General features: G+C 39.3%; 1 protein-coding gene across 1 annotated transcript in view; it reads left to right on the forward strand.

Annotated features, from left to right (window-relative positions):
- The window catches only part of ACSBG1 (acyl-CoA synthetase bubblegum family member 1), a 36947-nt gene that overhangs the window by 9038 nt on the left and 10693 nt on the right, over positions 1-17216 (forward strand). Inside the window, exons 2-7 of the mRNA XM_085303240.1 lie at positions 390-472; positions 8757-8974; positions 10368-10456; positions 11297-11417; positions 13211-13291; positions 16159-16308. Coding sequence (XP_085159366.1) covers positions 390-472; positions 8757-8974; positions 10368-10456; positions 11297-11417; positions 13211-13291; positions 16159-16308 — 742 coding nt within the window. The remainder of the gene's footprint in view (positions 1-389; positions 473-8756; positions 8975-10367; positions 10457-11296; positions 11418-13210; positions 13292-16158; positions 16309-17216) is intronic.

Here is a 17216-nt window from a genome sequence, read left to right on the forward strand (position 1 = left end):
CAGGTACCATGATATTAATACACAGATAGGATAGTTAAGGTTGAGATCTATCATTTGTTCTTTTTGCTTGTGCAGTTCATGGCCCATGGCCTCTTTGTTGAGACTCAAAATTAGTGTCTTCATCTATTTCATTATGCTAAATCCAAAGTCCACTGAATAATAAAGTGATTCTTGCTGACTGAAGGCATTTTGCTGTCTAGCCTGGTTGTATTGGAGCTTGCAACCAAGAGGCAAAATACTCTTTGTTCCTCTGAGGTGTCTATTTTTCTCCTTTTTGTATCTCTTGTTACTTACTTAATTTTTGTATTTTTGGGATATCTTGTATGCTGATTGCAGTGGATCCTACTAGCATTGCTTGATAAGTTTTTGATAGGTATCTTTTCTTTTAGAACATTTACAGATGCACAGACTGTCTCTAAAGATTTATGTGTTCATTTTGAGAAGACCCAAGATGAAGGCAAAGAGCCAACAGGTAAGCATATGAAAGATGATCTTTGAACATTCAAACTGCTTTTAGAATTTGTTAATATAATCTTTGTATATTCTTGCAAATTCTGACTGACAATTTTTAAGGACTGAGATAAGAAGGAGCAGTCAAAAATAAAATTTAATTGAAACTTACCGGGGCAACTAAAAAATTTTCAGGAGCTTTTTGTGAACTTGCATGAATTCAGTAGTACCTCCCAGCTTTTGTCTGTATTTGAGAAGATTCCTAGATAAAAGTGAAAAATAGCCTGATCCCTTAAAAATCTTACCAAGTCTGATGTTGTAATTACAACTGTAACTTTAAACCAACAAAGACAATGGTAAATTAAGCTAGCTGTGCTGCTGTACTACCGTGCAGCTTAAAGCAGGTTTTCTGGCAGAACATTCACTGCTTCTTTGGAAGGTTTGCAGCGTTGAGGGAGCTCCGTGTTGCCTTGGTGAGACTACTACTGGTATCTAAATATGCTTGTTTAAACAAGGTATATTTGCACTATGAGACAATTGGAGCAGTGACTGCGAGTAGGTCTTGTAAGATGACAAAATGACAGAGCTCTGTAGGAATCCCATATGCACACTTTATACATAAACGTATGTGTACATATATACACATACACAGATATACCTAAGCAATTCTTTGATGCACAGTAGGTTTCTTATTCTCCAGGGAGTGAACTACTGGCCATTTGCTTTTTTTCAGTAAAGACAGAGATTAATCTGAATGGCTGAAGGTGATAACTAACTCTGGTTTTAAAATTTCAGAGTATTTTATTGAGCTATTTGACACATGTTGCATATATAAATCATTACTGAGGCTGTGATTCCCCAGAGTGCTTGCCTGTGTGCACAAGAGTATGTCTGTGAAGACTCTGACCTATTTTTATAAGACAATTTATCTGGGACAGCTATTCACCCTGCTTCTTTCGCAGAGGTTGCTGCTGGCTGCAGTTCACAATAAYACAGTGGGCTGTAAAGCACAGTGCTTGGGAAGGAATGCACATGCCGTTCAGCCACTCCTGCAATGGTAGTCACAGCTCTGGAAGAAAGGTGGGGTGGACAACTGAGGGCAGAAGCCCTTCCAGCAGTTCCCTCAATTTTCCTGYGAACACAAGTCACACCCCATTTATTTTAATTAAGCGATCCCTTTATTTGAGTTTAGGTATGTTTCTAAGTTGGTGAATCAGGATCTTACAATTTAAGTTAGTCTTGGTCTTTTATTTGGCTCTTGGAATCTGTGGACCACTTGTTATCCATTTAAATAAGAGGCAATGTTTGACTTGGAAACATCACACAGCTGTACGGATGCTGAGTGCMAAGTGAGGACTGAATGTCAAAGACTTGGGATATTTATAGAAATGGCCTAGTGATTAGATAATGAAGTCTTTTGAGAAGGAGGGAGGCTCAATGTTTGGTTGTCTGCTTAGAGAAAAAGAGATTCTGATATTCTCTATTTATAGAGAACTGTTTCATTTTATAACTGGTATATTTTGCAACCTCAGGAGTAAATATGTCCAAAGAGAAATTCAGATTGTTTGGATTTTTTTCCCTATTATTTTCCACAATTTGCAGAATCTCATTCCTGTGGAACCAGGCCATATTTTGGTTTTCCTAATGCATATATAAATCCAGAGTAGCCTTGCTGTTGACAGCAAGCTTGTATTGGCTTAAAGCCAGTGTAAGTTAAATGAGAACTCCTGTATGCTGGGTTTATACTAATGGAATCACAAAATAATACAGCTTGGAAAAGACCTCTGGAGGGTAACTGGTCTGGACTTCCTGCTGATAGCAGGACTGTCTTCAGAGTTGGATCAGCTTGCTCATGGCCTTGTTCAGCTAAGTTTTGAAAACCTCCAAGGATGGAGATTCCCAACTTCTCAGTCCATGTCCCTGTGCTTAACACTGTCATTGTGACCTTTTTTCTTTGTCTAGTAGGAATTTTCCTTACTGCTGCTTGTGCCTGTTGCCTCTTTTCTTTTCACTGTGTGCCTCTAGGAGGACTCCAACTCTGTCTTGGTGTCAAACCAAGTCCTCCTTCAGTCAGTGGCAGACTGCATTTAGCTTCCCCCTTGTACTTTGTTTTCACTTCTCCAGGATAAACAGACCCAGCTTCTTCAGCTGCTCCTCATATGTGATGTGCTACAGTCTCCTGACTATCTGGATGTCCCTCATCTGGGCTTGTTAGGATTGCTGTTACACTAGGGCTTTGAAAACTGTACACTGCTCCAAACATGGCCTCATGAGTGCTGAGCAGGAGGAAATAATCACTTCCCATTATCTGTTGGCTATGACCTTGCAGCCCAGTATGCGATTAGCCTTTATATTCACAGGGACTTACTGCTGACTCATGTTCAACTGGTTCTGCACCARGACTCCCAGCCCCTTTTCTGCTGAGACAACCAGTATCCAGTGTGCACTATTGCATGGGGTTATCTTACCCCAGTGCAGGACTTACCATTCACCTTTGTTGAATTTTGAGGTTTATGTCAGCCATTCCTCCAGTTTGATGAGATCCATCTGAATGACAGCCCTTCAGTGTGTTGACCAGTTCCCCCAGTTTGGTGTCATCTTTGAAGCTAGTGAGGAYGCATTCCATTGTCCAAGTGGTTAATGAAGTTGTTGAGCAGTACAGTTTCCAGGACTGACCCCTAAGGAATGTCACTGTAAGTGGCTGCTAGCTAGACTTAGGAATGTTGATCACTATTTTTTGAGGCTAATTACTCAGCCAGTAGTCCAACCATCTGGTCCTAACCTCCTTAGGCTTCCTTCAGGTATGCTATGGGAGACCCTGGAAAAGACTGCTGTCCCTTCTCCCACTGCTCTCAGCTCCTCTACAGGGCCAGTCATCTCATCATCGAAGGCAGTCAAGTTGGTCGGGCATGATTTTCCCATGGATTTTGGTAAATTCATGCTGGCTGGCCCTAGTCACTGTCTTGTAGCTAAAAATGGTTTCCAGGAGGATTTATTTCATAACCTTCCCACRGATTGAGGTGAGTCTGATTGGCCTATAATTCCTGGATCCTCTTTCTTCACCTTTTTGAGGATGAGGGCGATGTTTGCCTTTGTCCAGGCACTAGGGACCTGCCCAGATTGCCATGCCTTTTCAAAGACGATGGAGAAGAGCCTCCCAGTGATACTGGCCTGATCTTTCAGTGTACTTTCAGGTATATTCTGTTGGGCCCATGGACTTGTTTGTTCTGTTTGCTGAAGTGGTCTCTAATTTGGTTTTACTCTGCTGTAGGAACTTCTCTGCTGTCTTGATATTTACTAGCAAGACCTGCTGTCAGGCTTTCTGGGTATTGAGTTTTGGCTTTTCTCTTTCTGTACTGGCATGCCTGGGCAATGTTTATGTAGCAGTGTTTCCTCCTGAGTAACTTGTTCCTGATTACACCCTCCACACACTTCCATTTTTGTGCATCATAATCAATTTTAGCAGTGTCACTATTGTTATGAAGCTTGTTTTAAACTTAATTGTGTGTTCTGCTGCACCGCACCACTCCCTCCATGTCAGTTTGTAGAGGCATTCTCTGGAGGATTTCTTGTTTCTCTAGTCCTCATTAGTATCTGTGGAACAATATATTTTCTTGCCATTCATATATTTTCCTTTTTTTTCTGCTGGAAAAGATGCAACAAAATCTGATTTTGGGACTAATTAAAAAAATGAGCTATTCATGAAATCGTTTCTGTTTGGGAGTTTAAAAGCTACCGGAGACTTTTTAGTATGAAAAACTGGTATTATAGCAGAACCCTCCCCTCAACTTGATGCAAGAGAAGCAACAAGGAAAGCTCTCTCTCTCTCTCTCTCTCTCTCTCTCTCTCTCTCTTTCTCTCTCTCTCTTTTTCCACTCTATGTGTATTCTAGCTGGTGTATTCAGGTTCATGTGAAACTCAATCTTTGTAATTCGTGGTTTAGTCTGTTGATCTGCACAGGGGGACATCTGACACCGTCAAGCTCAGACTCAAGCCTGTGTGCACTCAACTCCAGCTTTCAGTAGTAAGTTTAGTGTTTAATGACAAAGATATCTTGAAGAAAAGAAAAAAAAAGTCTAAGAGGAAGAATGAGCTGTATGTATTGTCAGCAGAAGGACACAACATCATAGCTATGGAATTCAGGTTGACTGTCCACTGTCCATAAGAAACTCCTCCAGCAAAGAGCTGAATACTTTTCTTGTCATTAGATTAAAGCAGTGTTTTGCAAGAACTGACATGTAATCAGTATGCTGTTTTGTGAGTTACAACTGAATCAGTTTCAGGCAGAAGTTAAATTACTGTTTTAGTTGCTGCTTCTCAGGGCACATCTGCAGAGCGTCACTTGGAGTTGCTCAGGTCACCCAACAGGGCCATCTGTAGTCTGTCTGTTTGTTTACCCATCTGGAAGGTGACCTTGGTGCTTTTGTATTTTGTATGGCTCTCAGAGTTGTTCCTCCATAAACATCAGAATTCATTTCCATTCCCAAATCCATTTTGTCAGTCATGAAAACGCTTGCAAGGGAATAGTGAACGGAGAGGAGGTTTCATTCGTGGACTAGCCTTAAGGACTACCAGGTTAGTGTTTTTGTTGTTTGTGTTTTAACCAGAACACGGTCTCCMTCATACATCCCAGAAGTCCGGCAGTTTCAGCCCAAACTGCTTATTCAAGTGAAAAAAAATGCTATTTGTTTGTCTGTTTAAAACAGCTTTTTGGTATCTAGGCTGAGAGAAGAAATCTGTATCATGTCACAACTGTTCAGTTATGCACTGTGGAAAGGTATTAAAAACATTCAGTTTATCAAAATGCAAAATGTGCGATGTRTTTATGTTGGGTATTATTCCATGTTTGGTAGAAAATATTTGAGTAACAAATGCCCTTTTATAAATTTGTATTCAGTTGTGAATGGCTCACAAGTTTAGAATTGAATTCTGAAAGATGGGTTGAAAACATTCTTTCAAAGTGTTTTTTAACTGGTAAACAGTCTTTAAGTTTTTTTTTTTTCTTTCCTCAGGGAAAGTTCCTTGTTGAAAATTTGCACTTTATTTGCAAAAAAAATGCTTGCCTGAAATACAAAATATTTTGATCAGATTTTTGCTTTTCCCAAAATACATAATCATTTAATTCAGTATTTAGGCATACTTCCCAGGCTCTTTCTGTGTCACAAAGTCCCTCTGTTAGTTAACAGCAGAAAACGTTATTCACGTTCTGCTGTTTTTATAAAAATAGTTAGAACCATTTGATTTTTTGGGGCTTATTTTTTAGATTTTAGAACTCTTTTCAGATTTAATTTCTACATGTAAATACATGCAAGTACAGGCACTGAATGAGTGTCAAAATTTGTATTCCTTTTCTATATGTATGGTGTAACATTAAGGTGACTCATTGAGTCTCTGAGAGACTGATTCTGTTCTTAGTCTTTCTGGTATAAATCAAAGATATTTTGCCGAAATCAAAAAAAAATGCGTAAGTAAAAGAAAATTGAGGCCAAGTTTTAACATACTTCTTTGGTTTATGTATACAGATATTTTAATGGTGTGACATTTTGGCACTTCTCTTTGGAGAGTCTCTGTTTTACTATGCATTGTATGTCCACAGTGAAAAGAAAGATTGTAATTATACAACTTCTGTAATGTGATTCTAGGAATGTTGCTAATGTTCTCGGTTCCTTTGAAGAAGTACCTTTGCCATCTGATCAAGAACGCTTTTTAGTTCCATATGGTGTGATTTTTGTTTTCAGTAGAGCACTCAGTGCCCTCTGCCTACCCACACCTGCAGCACCTCCCATCTTCRTTCCTGTAGAAGCCAGAACATCATGTAGAGTTCTCCATGTGGGCTTTGGTATGTCCATGCAGAAAATAAGTATCTGGATCATGGAGGGAGTGTGCCTTTCACCTCTGACGGGGGCATCGCTTGTCATTTCTACCCAAGGGTAGGCACTCAGTGCAGAAACACCTGCTTTGCCCTCCCTGCTTTTAAAATGTTTGTTTGTGGGGTGCCACAAACACTGCTTATTCTTTGGTGAAGTCCCTCTGTCCATCGCCTAGAGTCCTCTGTAGCTGCTTGTTTTCTAAGCTGTCTGGACTTAGGCCATTCAACCACTGACCTCAAAATAATACAATAAAATCTGATAAAGCTCCACACCTGTGTTTTGAACATCATTATGTCTAATTTACAAGTGAGAAAATGAAGGTATGTGGAGATTGAGCAGCTTTATTTTTGTTTACTGYTTTCATTATTATTTTCTTTTGGTCAGAATGGTCAGGAGAACAAATGCCACGCTGCAAGTCAGGAACGTGAACGGGACATAGTGCGAGTCAGGAACAGCAATCTAGGGCTGTGCTGTTGACCCACGTTGCACCTTTGACTGCTCAGTTCACTTTCTGCACCAATATCTTTATCTCCTTGCCTGGAAACGGGTATCAGAAAGCTGAATTAGTTATGTTCTAAAACACTTTCCCAACTCTAGGGTTTGCATGCTAGTTTACAAAAATATTCTTAGAGGGGTCAGTGAAACTTTTAAAAGTAGTTTCACAAAATATTAAGCAGCAAACCAGACTGGTTTGGGTATTTTTCTATTTGGCAGCTGCGCTTTGTCAGCAGATTAAGACTGAGCTTTTCTATGCAATTAAATAATGAAATTTTTTCTTTTTTTCTTCTTTTCTTTTTTTTTAAAACTCCAAGAGGAAGTTTTCTATACACAATTTTGTGAACTTACAGTAGCTTGCTGTGGCTCTGGTTACCTGTGCAGATTGCAAGCCTGACTTGAGGGAGGGTTCTCGAGAGCTCATATGGATCTGGGTGTGACTGAYGTGTTCACATACTGGCAGAAGTGCTCAGAGAGGCGGTTTCCAGGCAGTGCAGGAGGCAACCAGAGGAGTAACAGTTGGGAGGGATGTGAAGCACGCTGTACTTCCAAACACTTCAGAGTTGCTTTTACCAACCACTAAGTTACAAACAGCCAGCATAGATACTAGCTGAGCATTTTTTTWCAGTTCTTTCTTTCCAAAAGGTGAGTAAAAGACAATAATAGTGCTTATAAACTTGTATCAGAAATTTCAAAAATACATATTTTCCATTACTCTTAATGTAATGGAAATGTTTCAGACAAACCTAAGTTGTCTGAAATTTTCCACCAGCTGTGTAGAATGTTTTTAATATATTTAAATATATATATTTATGACTTACGTTTAAATATATATTTAAATATAAATAATATTAGCATAATTATTTTAACATTAACATTTATATGAATAAGGCCAATATTAATGATATTATCATACYGATAATCTATTAATTGTATACTAAAATATATAAAAAAAATATTTCTCAAATTATGAAAACAAATCTAAGGGAAAACATGTTTTTAGAATGTTCTTGTACTATTTTGTTCAGAAGTATAGGAAGCAGCTATTTTGCAGTCGACTCAACAGTGGATTTTTGTCTGTCTTGTGAAAATTCAGYTAGATTTTGCCAACTTCCTAACCCCTAAATTCTGTGAAGAGCGTATTTATATAGAGCCTGCTACTTGCTGGGCTTGCAAGAGCCAGATAGGGTCTTYGAGGCAGGCGTTTGTTGTGGACGCCAGGGACTGCTACAGTCCTTGGCAGCAGCGGTGAGAGCAAAGTGACGTTACTGGTGCTCCCTGGTTGTGACCAGTCAAAGAAGAGGAAAAATACAAAAAAAGGAGATGATGGGAAGATAATTTGGGTGAGGGAGGTAGGAGTTGAAGAAGGCAAAAGATGACCTGGRAACAGGGCAAGGCAGGAGCAGGCAGTGGATGTATACTAGAGCAGGAGAGATGACGACCAAGGAGGAGAACTGTGGGAAGCAGGGGAGGACAGGGGCTGGGGCCGGAGAACTGCTGTGAGGGCAGGGGGAAGGTGGGGCTCTGACAGGCAAAAGGAGCCTGAACGCTGAACAGGGATAGAGGTTTTCGGTTGACACATAGGTTTCTGCTTCTCCAGCTGTTCCTTAAGTCATGGGACAGAAGATTGCATTGGGCTGAGCATGGGTAAACTGCGATTCTTCAGAAGGTGGTAGTGTGCCTGTAACACAAAATCAACATAATTCTGTGCAGTGGCACTCCGATTCTTACGTTTTGTTTTGTGTGTTGAATGGAAGATGTCTCTTTCTACGTGGAATTTTTGATGAAGTTATAAAATTGGGATGTGCTTTACTCAACAGGTGGGAAGCACCAGAAGTACGCTTAATTGTGCATTCAGTCCGCTTGTCATTTGGTGCACGGTCACACAGTACTTTTTCACTCACAGAGATTCACAAATCTTGATAATGCTTTGATTTCCAGAATCTTTATGGACTTCCTTTGCTGATGGCAGAATCAGACTGAGAATAGATAATTCATGTCCGCAGACTCCAATAACAGTTCATCAGATGTTCAAAGAGAGCCTAGAAAAATACGGGTCTCTTAATGCTTTGGCCAGCAAAAAGAATGGAAAGTGGGAGAAGATCACGTTTTCAGAGTATTATTGCCAGTCCCGGAAAGCAGCCAAAAGTTTCATAAAGGTAGGTACAGAAAACGGAACAAATTTTATTTTTTTCCCTTTCTACATTCTCAAAATCCAAATATAAGAGATTTTTCCTACTAACTGTTGATTTTTCACTTTTAAAGAAGAGCAACAGGCAGATCCTCCATCCTTGTTAGCAAGAATAGCAATTCTGCAGTCCAGTATCTAACAGCTTTGACTTGATTTTAGAAAATGTTGTGGTACCGGAGTGTTTCCTCTTTAGGGAAGGTTTAAGGTCTCTGACAATTCAACCAGCCTTTGTACTCCTGAGTTACCTAGTTGTTGTTYTTTTTTTTAATGATTGATTAAACCATTAAGAGGGGGCTTAAATATTTTCACATATTAACACATTTCATTAGTGAATAGCTATAGTTCATTAAATGGGTATGCTATATTTGTATTTTTCAGCACTCTAAGTAGCGAGTTCCCAAATAGCAGTTAGAAAGTGTGTAGTAGTAGAAAGTGTGGCACAAGCAGTAGGTGATGGAAATGTTTGTACATGGTGAGTCTAGCAGTCATCAGAGTTGTAGTGTTGTAAGTCTTTGAATTATTTTTCTTTTGGAGAGTGTGCCGCAGGCTGATTGCATGACCTCTACATTTTATGCTTCTTAGATGCTGTTCAGAAAGAAATAATGGTTTAGAAAGTGGGGTTTTTTTAAAGAAAAAATATGTTCCTGTTCCTTGTGGACAAGATGGAGAGCACAAGAGTGTTCCTTTCATTGAAGACAGATAAGTGAAGGCAGGGCAGCGTCTTAGACTTTCAGCTCTTTTATGTGGGTAACGATGCATTTGTTGTTTTTGAGGGTAAAGATCATGCAGAGGAGCTGAAGGAGCGCGTTCGAGGCGCCRAATTCTAATTTGCACTGGCCTGGCAAACAAGCTGAGCGTTTTGGTCGAAGAGACAGTGCTGCTCTCGAAGGAGCTTGAGTGCCTCTCTAGAGCTGCCGTGTGACTCTGTGTCACTCAAGCATGGGTACAAAGTTCAGTGTATGGCCTTAAGATTAAAAAAAGAAAAATAAGTGAAAGACGGCAATCCCCTCATGAACTGGGCAAGATAAAGGCGATTTTGAAAACATTCTGAGCTCAGAATAAGATTAATACTCATTATGCTCCTGTTCACATTGAAAAGTTCTGTTTTTTCAGATGTTTTTGGACGGTAGAGCTCAAACAGGCAGGAGGAAGTAGTGGAAAATTTAGGTCGTATGAATTTCTGACAGAAATTCTGGTTTTATTACAGATACTTACATACAGCTGTGGGAAACATGTTTTATCAATACCAAAATAATAAATAAATCAAAAATTTCTAGGGAGTGTGTGCATGTGCCTGTGTTTTGTGCTACTTTCTCTCCAGCATGCCTATGTTTCATAACCTTATGCTTATTGTTTTTAAGCTTGGTCTTGAACGATTCCACAGTGTAGGAATCCTTGGATTTAATTCTCCAGAATGGTTCATTTCAGCTGTTGGAACTGTTTTTGCTGGGTAAGCTTTCTGGTTTGCTTTTTTTTTATGGGAGTTTGAGGTTTCTTCTTCTTTTTGGTAGGTCTGGAAGTGTAGCAAATTGTGTTTGGTGTTACATCCTGGAAGTCCTGCTGCAGCTGATTAGCATGGTCARTGACTTACTGGAATCTTAGTTTTCAGTATATTCGAAATACTCCAGACACTCGCAGATTGAGCCTCTTTACTGCAGGCCTAATTGTAATAGTCTCACAGAAGCTATTGAACAGTATTTTATCAGTAGAAGATGTGCGAAGCAGACGAGAGCCTCCCGGTTTTGTCAGTGATACCTGTCTACAGCAAGATACGTCAAAGTGGAGCAAGTGACAGATAAAGCACTAACTAGCCTTATTCCTTCTGTCCTTTTATGTTTGCACAATTTGGATTTCCCTTTTAGGTTGTTCCTGTGCCAGTGAAATTCAGATTATCTCTATGTAGCTTCATCAACATCAGAAAGAGGATATAAATGTTTTTTACCACTTCTTTAGGTAACCCTACTGTAGCCTCATGTGAGTTAAAGTCCTGCCTTCTAGCCTACAGCATTTTCTAATGAATAAAATTCAGTGATTAATTTCTCTAGTGTGGCTATACTAGATATTCATATATATTAGAATATTTGGAACAAGCGTGATAGCTATGCTTCTGTGTATTCCCGCATCCTTGTACTCTTTCAGCTTTCATCTCACCTCAACTTAATTATCCTCTTTTTGAATACTAAGTGTGATATATATAATTATATGTATTATATATGCACACAYGTGTATTTTTTATATATATATACAAATACACACACATATATATATATAAAAYCTTCTTTTGATACAGAGGAATTGTCACAGGAATATATACAACCAACTCTCCAGAGGCCTGCCACTACATTGCTCATGACAGCAAAACCAATATCATGGTTGTGGAAAATCAGAAACAATTGGACAAGATAATGCAGGTATGAGGTGGCTGGATGGTTATGAAAAGGTCATTATTTCCCCTTATCTCGATGCTATGTTGGTCCCAGGTATTGTATTTGTTACCTATATCATGGAGCTCTTCATGACAGTTTTCTTATGCAGAAATTTGGCATCTGATGTTTGAGTTACATGGTGACTTGCAGTTGTCTTCTCTGTAATGCGTAAGACTCGCAGCCCTGATCCTCACCAGGATAGCGTTCAGTGGCCGATTCTCCGCACAGTTACCTCAAAACAAACAAACAAAAAACCCCACAACTCTCCCCCCCTCAACACACACACTTTGATATTATGCAACTCCTAGTTCTGTTTGGATAAGCACAGTCCACTTCACTGGAAGTGATTAGGATGATGCAGATTTCTAGAGGACTTCCATTTAAACATTAAGGATGTCCATGTTCACAGCTTAGAACCTCCTTTCTAAAGTGCCATCTTTTCTGCTTASCTCATTAACTCTTAAGTCCAGTGAGGTTACTGCGCTTCGGTAGCGTGATGCTTGCAGTGAAATAGACTGTAGTGGGGAAGAAAGTGGCTTATCAAGGGAGTGATCACAGCAGCTACAAGTGGGGGTTGTGCACAAGGAGCCAGGTCYGAAGACCAGCTGGATGGAAGATTCCCGTTGCCTGGCTTGGGTGAGGGTGTCCTGTGCTACCGTGACTAGGGCTGGGAGAAGGGTCTCAGGAAGATGTTGAAGGAGGCCCATAGCTGAAGAAGAACCATTAAACTAAGAGAACCTTGCAGTCTTTGCTGAGCGGGGGTCCTCCCTGATGGAGGTTTCTGGAGAGAAAAGTTTCTATTAGAGAGGAAACACCTGTGGATTTTGTCAGATGTATTTCATAGGAGTTGCACATTTTTTGCTTTAGGCTGAACCAGGTTGGCTGTATTCTGTAGTTTTGTTTTATATGTGATTTGGAGGAAGGGAGATTTTTAAGAATCCTGGAAACATTTTCAATCAATCAGTCTGCTTATATTAGCACTGACTAAATGTCAACTGTGCTGGCATCAAAATATAGAGAAAAAGCATGCAAGAATTCAGAAGTTTGATTCATGCGTATTTCTACCTCAAAAAAAAAGTTCTGACCATCACTATATTCAACTGAGTGGTTTTTTGAAAATCTTTTCAGGAAGAAGCCAAGACAAAAATAATATAACATATTACTTGTAGCTATTATAATAGCTACCATAATAACTACCATCCAGCCACTGCTTTTATATTAGCGCAGACTGATCAGTTCATAATGTGATTAAATCAAATGCATGAGGCACTGTATCCCCCAAGGCTGAGTGACACAAATGCTCTCTGAAGTCTGGGCAGAGGAAGAGCTGCTGAAAGCAACAGCTGTCTTACAGGCAGACACCATTGCTGAGGCCTCGTCACCTCTGAGACGTCCTCTGTGTATGGTAGCCACAGCAGCTATGGCCAACGTGGAGCCTAACCTAGACCATTCCTTGATGTGCCCCGTGACGAGAAGGGAAGCTGAGGAGCCATTTTTGTCCAGAATGGATTTCCTACTCTTTTCTCTGAAAATAGATTTTCTAGAGCAGACTGTACATCTTTCCCCCCCCACCGCCTTTTTTTTTTGCACCTCAATTTTTTTGTTTGAGCCAGCTGATTGTGACTCTAGAGGAGAATATTTGAGAGTGGATGGAAACAGGAGGTTTTTTTTATGACCGTCAACCCAATTTTGACAGATTTTGGCTCATATTTTAATGGAAAAAAAAGATCAAAGAGATGAATAATCTRTTACAAATTTGTTTTTAAAAAATCCAACAGATCTGGAATCGTCTGCCACATTTGAAAGCTGTTGTGCTGTATAAGGACTCCATGCCAGAGAGACATCCCAATTTGTATACGGTATGTGAATGCTGGAACAGAGTTATAATTCATAGGTATTATTTCTTAGATGAGCATCTATTCTTTTTTAAATCTGTGGAATAGCTACCATTCAAAATACTGCCAAACTGCTAGAATACTGTTTGCTGCCTTCCAGCAAACRCATTCAAAAACTTCATCATTTTCCATTTAATTTATCTATATTTAATGTTTGACACTTGAAATTTTCAGAGCTACCTTGCTTCACTGGTCTTTGTCTCATGTCTTATTGTTCCTTTTACTTGACTGGATTAATATAACACAGGGTTGGAGTGGGAATGTGTACTTTCTGGCCACTTAAAATACAAGTTGTCCACTGTCCAGTACYAAGCATTTCTAGTGGCAGGCAACAGGTAAAGAGAAATAACTACTGATGCACAAAGAACAGGATGTTTTGTTAGYGTATGCGGGATCTTTGTACCACATGGTAATTAATAAAGTAGAATATGGGACAAATTCAGGATCAGGAATCTTTGAGTGGTTTAAGTCCACCCTTTAATTTTAAAATTAGGACTTTAGGCAGAACAAATTTTCAGAACAAGTATTTTTTGAGTTTCTTTTTGAGGCATAATTGAAGATAGTTATGTATCATGAGTACCAAAATCACCATTTTATTTAAGTAACATACAAATTATCAGTGGRACTTCCAGGCTGAATAAACTTCAACTGAGGAAAAAAAATAAATAAATGAAGAGTGAACAATGTAGAAATACTTTAAAAATATTTTCAGCTTTGATTATCTGATGTGTTACTAGGTACACAAGTAAAAAAAAAWTWRSMWTTTTTTTAAGCATGTCTTTTCTTGGGATTTCATAAGTGGTTTATTGTTTACAGTAAACAGTAASTGTTACAGTACTGTGCCTGTTGCAGAATAGTATGCTTTACATGTCAATACAGTAAAATGAAAATTGTAATAGCAAGACAATCTTACTATACATACTTCTTAGTATAAGGTGTAAGTGCTAGCAATTAATTCCAGATCAACATTCAGTCACTGAAACCTAAGTGCCTGAGAACTTCAGAAGAGAGGGTGATGCAAGGTAAATATTTTATTGTGTTGTTGGAAACGTGTTTGGAAACACCCTGCTGAATGACAGATCAGACACATTTTCTCCATGGAGAAGGGAAGTTGTGAGAGTGTCCGATAGTTGCCATAGTTTATATTGTCTAAAGGAAGAATCAGATCAAGTCACCAAAGGCAGTGATGATTGTTCATTAGCGTCCATGTAAAACAAACCACACAAAACACCAGGCATATGATAAAAGTTTTGTGTTGCCAGTTAACAGCTGAAATATGATTGACTGGTAATGAGCAATTGCTGCAGTAGGGACAGAGCCCTAGTTCTCTGCCCAGTGCATGTTTCTAGCAGGCGAATGTAAAGTCAGTAGTGGGTGTGACAGTTTGTGCCTTTCACACTCTGTGGAATGGAAACATCATCTGTTGCAGGTGCTGTTCAAGTAAACAAAGCCTAGGCAACAGATGCACAGTGATTAATGCATTCTGCTATGAGAAGAGAGTGGGGTTGGGAGTATAGGAGGAACTGGTAAGTCATATAGAAACACTTACATACGGTGCAGCTCCACTTTCCAACAGCCAGTGACATTGATGCAGCTACAGTCTGTGGGAAGGGGCGGRATGTGACAAATCCAAATCCTTTGCCTGCTATGGAGATATGCTCTGTACGCTCCCTCTTCCCAAAGATGTGGTTTGGTAGAAGAAAATATAAACCTGATTATCAGCGATTAAAAGAATCTTTGGAGAGCCTTGCCCTAAAAATGGGAGCCTAGTGCYACAGAGGCTAAACACACTGGCAATGACAGAAACAGGTCTGAAGGAAAGAATTAATTCCTCCTCAGGCACAGGCTCTCATTTTACCTCTGCTGTTTCTTGCATCATGCCGCTTTACTACTCTGTGTCCTAGATATATCTCCAAAAAAAGGTGGAAAATGGTGGTGCTGCCTCTCATAGTTCTGTAGCACAATATGAATCATCTGATTTTAGTTGGGATACTGACTCTATGGCTCTTGACTTTCTTTGATTTAAAAAGTTATACTCTACCTTCAATTAACTGTGATGGGTAACAGTAACAGACATTAAATCAATGGGATTTAATGGCACATTTAGCACCATACTAGGTGCGTGCAATAGATGTATCTGGGAGCAGCTAATAAAATGTAGTGGATCAGACTCAGCATTCTTCTGGGGCCAATTTGCGCTGCACAAAAGGCTGGYGTCAGAAAAGGTTTAGCTTGTTCCAGAGTGAGGCAAATTTGAATGAAAGTTGTGACCAGCATCATACGTTCTGTTTGCTATTAAATAACAGAGAATTTGGGCTGTTGTTCACACGTCACACAAGATGATGATGCTTTTGTGCAGAAGCTTTCCTCCACACACTTTAAATATATAGTGGATAAGAAATTGTACATGAAGTGTCACAAACATTTTTATTTTAAAAAATGTATATCCAGACTCCTCTAAATAACAATCAAAATCATTCTAACAATGTGAGATAGGAATAGAATTTTAGCCTGTGGAACATGCCCATAGTATCCACCTTGAATAAGAACTAGTATTATCGTTGTCTTCATAGACACCAAAAAGACTCATGGCAGCATAATTTTGTGTACTGTATATGCAATTTACATAGTGACTTGCACATAAAACTCTACGTTAAGCTTATCATATTCCTTGTGCAGGCAAGATGTTGTTGACCTGAGTGGGCAGCTTGTATTGGAAAAATGTTCGGAGCAAGACCCTACTTAACTTTCCTGCCATTTTCTAGACCAATGGGATACTGTATCTTTCCCACGTGTAAAGAGTTATCTTGTATTTCTGTTACATGTTCCAGATGGAGGAATTTCTGGAGTTGGGAAATGACATAACTGATGCTACTTTGGATGATATCATTAACTCCCAAAAGCCAAATCAGTGCTGTGTGCTAATATACACATCTGGAACAACCGGGAAGCCAAAAGGAGCCATGCTGAGTCATGATAATGTATGTACTTGACATTGTCCCTTTCTAATAGAAATAGCAAAGCATGAGGATATTTATTCCTGTGTTTTGAAATGGCCGATACATCCTAGAGCCTTAAAATGCTTTGTCATACACCATTCATGTTGCAAAAACAAAAGAAATATTCGAAGTGCAGTCAACTATTTCTGATAATGTGAAAGTGCATCACACGATTGAATATCATTTATGTTATGAATATGTTCTGTGATTCACTGGCTTGTTTGTGAGATGAAATAYATAAATTCTATAAATTGACATAGGTGGCCTCATTAGGTCATCTTAAACAAACAAAAGACAAAATCATGTGCATCAGCCAGCTACGATCAAAACAACCTGATACTGACAGCTTTTGTAAATTCTATTAAAATTGTCCATTTAACTTTATCATTGTTATGTTCCTAGGCTTTGATTTCTACCTCTGTCACCAAAGGATAATAAAACTTTCAGGCATCTCGTAGTCCTGACACTCAGAGTAGCGCAAGCTGTATTGCTATGAACAGAAAACTTCCCATTGGTAGAGGAAGGTGAAGTCAGTTGGAAATTGGACTTTCCATGGAGGTCTACTAGTAAAAGTAGTTGATTTTTAAGTGGCTGAGCAGGAGTGGGAAGTGATACAGAGCCTTTCTGAACATTCAGACAGTCTGTGAAAGGGCTAGTCTTAGGTTGCGGTCTGTTACTGACGTGCACACTGTGATGAGTAATTTGCACAAATGTAGGGCTGAGCACAGTGGCAGCTGGAAGCAGGACATAGTGGACTTGATAGACTTAAAGACTGATCTGACATTGCAGATCCTATGCTCTTCCATCTCAAAGGAGTCTGGTGTCATTTCCATGTTAGCTGCTGAACTATTCCTGGCTACTGATCACACACAGGCTATTTTTATGTTGAG

This window comes from Rhea americana, unplaced genomic scaffold (assembly GCF_003343005.1).
Source record: "Rhea americana isolate MKP2758 unplaced genomic scaffold, rheAme1 scaffold_2, whole genome shotgun sequence".
Classification (NCBI taxonomy): Eukaryota; Metazoa; Chordata; class Aves; order Rheiformes; family Rheidae; genus Rhea; species Rhea americana.